This window comes from Orycteropus afer, unplaced genomic scaffold (assembly GCF_000298275.1).
Source record: "Orycteropus afer afer isolate SDZICR_OR568_19922 unplaced genomic scaffold, OryAfe1.0 scaffold00024, whole genome shotgun sequence".
Taxonomy (NCBI): Eukaryota; Metazoa; Chordata; class Mammalia; order Tubulidentata; family Orycteropodidae; genus Orycteropus; species Orycteropus afer.
The window spans coordinates 13,354,062-13,360,270 of NW_006921611.1; the positions used below are offsets into that span (position 1 = coordinate 13,354,062).

The 6,209-nt window shown below is 37.8% G+C and overlaps 1 protein-coding gene across 1 annotated transcript in view; it reads left to right on the top strand.

Moving 5' to 3' along the window:
- Nucleotides 1-6,209, top strand: part of AP3M2 (adaptor related protein complex 3 subunit mu 2) — a 50,143-nt gene extending 43,934 nt beyond the window's left edge. The window contains exon 8 of the mRNA XM_007935020.2: nucleotides 6,109-6,209. Within this exon, the coding sequence (XP_007933211.1) occupies nucleotides 6,109-6,209 (101 nt within the window). The remainder of the gene's footprint in view (nucleotides 1-6,108) is intronic.

The following is a 6,209-nucleotide window of genomic DNA, read 5'->3' on the forward strand; positions in this document are numbered from 1 at the left end:
AGAGGTAACTATGGGGAGGAAGTGGGAGGGGAGCTTTTGAATTGTGGTAAACTGTAGTCAATGTCATGAGACAAAGTATATGTGAACCACTGTATGGAAAGTAAATTTGCTCTGTAAACCTTCACCCAAATCACAATAAAAAAAAAAAAGAAAATGTTCACAGGCCATCATTTGGTCATCCTAGAAATATTAATTTGAGGTTCATAAGGTTTTCACTATGGGCATACTTCTATATATTGAGCTGGTAATGTCAAATAATTTTCCTTCCTTTCGTCCAATTTCAGAAAACTCTCACATTTGCCTTTATCATCATTTTGCGTTTCTTGGGATTGTCCAGGTAAATCCGCTATACTCAGACCTATCTTAGGACAGTAGTGATAATTATTATCGTCACTTACTGAGCATTTCCTGTCCACCAGGTACTGTTTTAAGCTCCTTATGCATATTTACTTATTTACTCCTCACAGCAATCCTATGAAGTAGATAGAAGATAACTTTAGCTTTATGTGAAGCTCCGATTTTTCTTTACCAGTAATACCTTGTCTAACTTGAAGTGATTAAAGTTCATTTAAATTGTAAGCTTTTCATCTTAAAACTTAATAAACTATAAAGCAATGTGTAATGTAAAATCTTTTTCTTAGTGCAGTAAGAATGCTTAGGAAGCATTCATTTATTTATTTACTTTTTTCATTATTCATGCAAGTATAGTTTATTATTTCATTGTTCATTTATTAATTTGTTACTACATTAGTTTTCTAAGGCTGCTATAACAAAAGTACCAGTAATTGGATCGCTTGTAAAAACAAATTTATTATATGACAGTCTGGAGGTTAGGAGTTCAAATCAACATATTGGCCAGTCTTTGTTCCCTCCAGAGTGTTTAGGGAAAGATCCATTCTTGTCTCTTGACTTCTGGTAGTCCCGGGCATTTCTTGGCCTATAGATCATCTTCACATAGCCATTTTTCCTCTGTGTGTTTCTCTATGTCTCTTCTCTTTTATGAAGACATCACTCAGATTAGATTAGGACCTACCCTATTCCAGTATGACCTCATGTTAACAACTGATTACTTCTTCAAAGACTGTTTCCAAACAGGGATCATGTTCACAGAATTTGGACTTCATATTTTTTTTTTGAGGGATACAGTTCATTCCAGTCCGCACAAGTGGACCAATAATCAACATCATGATAAATGGAGAAAATGTTGAAATTGTCAAGGATTGCATTGTACTTGCATCCACAGTCAATGCCCATGGAAGTATCAGCCAAGAAGTAAAATTGCATTGGGCAGATCTTCTGCAAAAGACTTTACTTAGTAAAGTGTTAAAAAGCAAAGCTGTCAACATTCTTTAAGGACATGGAAAAACCAATCAATAATTTTATATGGAAAGGAAAGAGACTTCAGATAAGCACTGCTGAAGAAGAAGACAAGGTAGGAAGTCCTACACTCCCCAATCTCAAAACCTACTATACAGCCAACAGTAGTCAAAACAGCCTGGTATTGGTACAATGACAGACACATAGACCAGTAGAACAGAATTGAGAACCCGTGAATAGATCCATCCACCATTGATCAGCTGATACTTGACAAAGGGCTGAAAGCCATTAAATGGAGATGAGAGAGACTCTTTGACAAATGGTGCTACCAAAACTAGATACCCATTTGCAGAAAAATGAAACAAGATCCATACCTCACACTGTACACAAAAACTAACTACAGATGGATCACAGACTTGAATGTAAAACCTAAAAGTCTAAAGTTCATCAAGGAAAAAATAGAGACAAACTTAGGGCCCCTAATATATGGAATTAATAGACTATATAAATGAAAATACACAAACAACAGAAGATAAACTAGATGACTGGGACCTTCTGAAAACTAAATTCTTATGCACATCAAAAAACTTCTCCAAAAGAGTAAAATGAGAACCTACAGATTGGGAAAAAATATTTGACAATTAACATATCTGACAAGGGACTTATCTCTAAAATGTGTGGAAAACTTTGACACCTCAATATCAATAAAGTAAATAATCCAATTTTAAAAAAAAAGAGTAGAAGATATGAACAGACACTTCACTGAAGAACATATTCACGTAGCCAACAAACACATGAAAAAATGTTTGTGATCATTAACCATTCCAAAACCCACCAGATCCACTGCCATAGAGTCAACTCCAACTCATAGTGACCCCCATTGGGTTTCTAAGGTGGTAAATCTGTACAGAAGTAGATTGACCTATCCTTTTGTAGAGTGGCTGGTGGGTTTGAACTGCCAACCTTCTGGTTACCAATCACATGCCTTAGGCACTGTGCTATAAGAGCTCCTTGATTAGCCATTAGAGAGACACAGATCAAAACAATGAGATATCATCTCACCCCAGTCTGTTCAACAAGACAGAAAATAACAAATGAGGAGGCGGGGAGATTGGGACTCTCATACATTGCTGGTGGGTCTGTGAAATGGTACAAGCACTGTGGAAAGCAGTGTGATGATTGCTTAAAAAGTTGGAAATAGAAATACCATTTGATCCAGCAATCCCATTACTAGGTATGTGTCCTTAAGAAGTGAGAGCCAGGACACAAATAGATATATGCACACTTATGTTCATCACAGTGTTATTTACAGTAGCAAAGAGATGGAAACAACCTAAGTGGCCATCAACAGATGAATGGATAAGCAAACTATGGTAATACACACAATGGAATACTACACAGCACTAAAGAATAATGTAGAATCCTTGAAACAGCTCATACTGAATGAACTTGGAGGACATGATGCTGAGTAAAATAAGTTAATCACAAAAGGACAAATGTTGTATGAGTCCACAATTGCAAAGTGTTGAGGAAAGGTTTACATATAGAAGGAATCTTTCTTTGTTGGTTACCAGGGATGGGAGGGGAAAGGAGGGAAAACTGCTAGATAGGTAAGAGAGAAGTATTGATTTGGGTGAAGGGAAAGGCAGGGTACTAAAAGTGAGTGACCAGCACAATAAACAAAAGGAAGACATGGAGAGGTGCTCAAGAGGTACCGACAACAAAGGTAAACACTTCTACATACACAATACTGTATTATCAGTAATAAAAAACATTAATCTATAGGTGGATATGTGAGTAAACAGCCTAAATGACCAGGTTTGTCTAGTTAAAAGGGAGTTGTACCTGTGACCATATATAAGTTTGGCAGATGATGTTTCTACATATGTATTTGTATGTGCTATGAGAATGTCCATATTTATAATAGAGCCAACAGGGCAAAATTATGTTAACTTCTTAGCTACAGCCAAACACTCTGAGGGAATGAGTCATTGGCCCCATGGGCTCAGGACCAAGGTCACGGGGGACATCAAATTCAATTGGTATAACATACCACACAAAAACATTGTTCTACATCCTACTTTGGTGAGTAATGACTCGGATCTTAAAAGTTTGCAAGCGGCAATCTTCAATGCTGCAATTGGTCTCTCCTCTTCCAAGTCAAAGAAGAATGAAAAAAAGCAAAAACACATGGAACCAATTAGTCCAAGGGACTAGTGGACCATGCGAACCTCAGCCTGCATGACCCTGAGACCAGAACTAGATGGTGCCTGGCTACCACTGTCAACTACTTGGAGAGTGATCAAAATAGGGAATTGTGGATAGAGTGGGAGAAAAATGTGACACAAAACTCAAACTCATAAAAAGGACCAGGCTTACTGGTCTGATAGAGACTGGTGAAACCCTCGAGATTATGGCCACTAGTCACCCTTCTGGCCTGGAATTGAGCTCACTCTTGTGGCTTCCAGCCAGTGGACAGGCCTATAATGTGAACATTTATACCAGGTAGGTACTCTTAAAAAAATGAACCATGAGTGATTATAAGGGTAGCATTTGCACAGGGAGATAAGTCAGAGGTCAGGAATGCATAGGAAAGGAGACAGGGAAAAAGTAACCAAAGGGAGGAACTAAGAACAGAGCTGTTACATTATGGGGGTTTGCAATCAATGTTATGAAAAAGTGTGTATAAACTTGAATGGAAAATGAATTTGCTCTGTAAACTTTCACCCAAATCACAATTTAAAAAAAAAAAAAAAAAAAAGTCCTCAAGGCCAAAATAGGACCTTGAGTTTATTCCACCCGAATTTAGAGATCATCTCAAGAATATATTTGATGCATTAAAAACTCATGACCAAAGATCAATGAGTTGTGGGATGATATCCAGGACATTATTCGTGAAGAAAGCAAAAGGTCAGTAGAAATACAAGAAAGAAAAGACCAAAATGGACATCAGAAAAAAAACACTGAAACTTGCTCTTGAACTTAGAGTAGCTAAAGCAAATGAAAGAAATGATGAAGTAAAAGAGCTGAACAGAAGATTCCAAAGGGTGGCTTGGGGAAGACAAAGTAAAAGTATTAAAATGAAATGTGCAAAGACCTGGAGTTAGAAAACCAAAAGGGAGGAACACACTTTGTAAAGATTACAGCCAAGAAAGCAACAACGTAGACAGAGATGCATGTAAACACATAATCTCTGAAGATGATGGAGGCAGATGAGTCTACAAATCAGGAGCTCCAAAGATTGTAAGCTACTAGAAGCTGAAATAAATAAGAAAGGACCTCTCCATATAGTCAGTGCCTTGAATTCGTACTTTTAGCCTCCTGAACTGTGAGAAAATAAAATTCTACCCTTCAAAAAAAGACCGGGCTTACTCGTGTTGATAGAAACTGGTGGAACCCCAAGACTCTGGCCCTTAGACATCCTTCAAGCCTGGTACTGAACTTAACCCCTTGGGTTAACTTTCAGCCAAACAGTTGACAGCCCTCTAAGGTGAACCAAAACACCAGGGAGATCGCACTCCTTAGAGCAAGCAACCATAGGAGACCAAAAGAGTAGCATTTGCCTGGGGACAAAGCTCAGAGGCCAGGAAGGGACAGGAAGGAAGGACAAATGGAAATGGGAAACACAGGGAGGAAGTAAGCAGAGTACTGTTTACATTCTGGGGATTGTAATCAGTGTCATGAAACAGTGTGTTTAAATTGTTCAACAGAAAACTAATTTGCTCTGTAAACTTTCACCCAAATCACAATAGAAAGATAAAAAATATATGTATAGTAGATTAAATTCTAAAAAATGAAAATGTCATCCTACTTAATTGGCATAATAACATGTTTGGTGCTTCTGTTCCACCTCCTAGTTCATTGTGTAGTGCCTGGGGTAAAAGCTTGCAAGCAGCCATCCAAAACACAGCAACTCGTCTCTGTTTGCCTGGAGCAACAGAGAAGGATGGAGAGTCAAGGATAAGAGGAGGATATGAAATGTGTTGCTAATTATTTCCATGAACAACTGTGACCTTTGCTGTGAGACCAGAACTGGATGGTCACTGGTTACCATTACTGAACATTTTGATCAAGGATTCAGTAGAGGAATTCTGATCAAAAAGGGGAAATGCAGAACAAAATTTCAAATTCTCATGGAATCCACTTTCTGGAGCCATGGAGGCTAGATGAAATCTTGAAGCTATTTCCTTGAGATAATCTTTACACCTTAAACCAAAAATACTTCCTAAAGTCTTCTTAAAACTAAAGAGTAGTTAACTAGTAAACATTGTCTGACTTGCGCATTATGTTCTCTTAAGAACTAACTACGTGGGTCCTTAGTATTGCTTCATTTATTCAGTCCATGTTGTTGTTGTTATGTGCCATCGAGTTGGACCCAACTCATAGTGACCCCTCCTTGGGTTTCCGAGGCAGTATCACTATGGATAGTAGATTGCCCAACCTTCCTTCCAAAGAGTGGCTGGTGAGTTTGAACCATCAGCCAGTCCATTCAGTGGTCTTATTTCTCCCTTAACTACACTTAAGTCTGCATATAATTTTCTGCCCTTTCCACTTCAGGAAAAGACTTTCTAATAGGGTAACTTTTTGTTGGAGTCATTCTTACTGTCAGAGTATATACTAAAAGTGAAGACTCTACTAGCTTCATGTAAATAAATGAAGGCATTTTTCTAGTTCATTTTAACACCAGTCCCTATCCCACTGATCTCTTAGAATTGAAATGAATTTAAACAATTATTCTGCCTGTTTGTTTTGAATAATACTCATGTCTTATCCTTCCTTCCTTCGTTTCAGGACTCAAAGTGAATCGTCTGGATATGTATGGAGAAAAGTACAAACCCTTCAAGGGCATAAAATACATGACCAAAGCTGGAAAATTCCAAGTTCGAACCTGA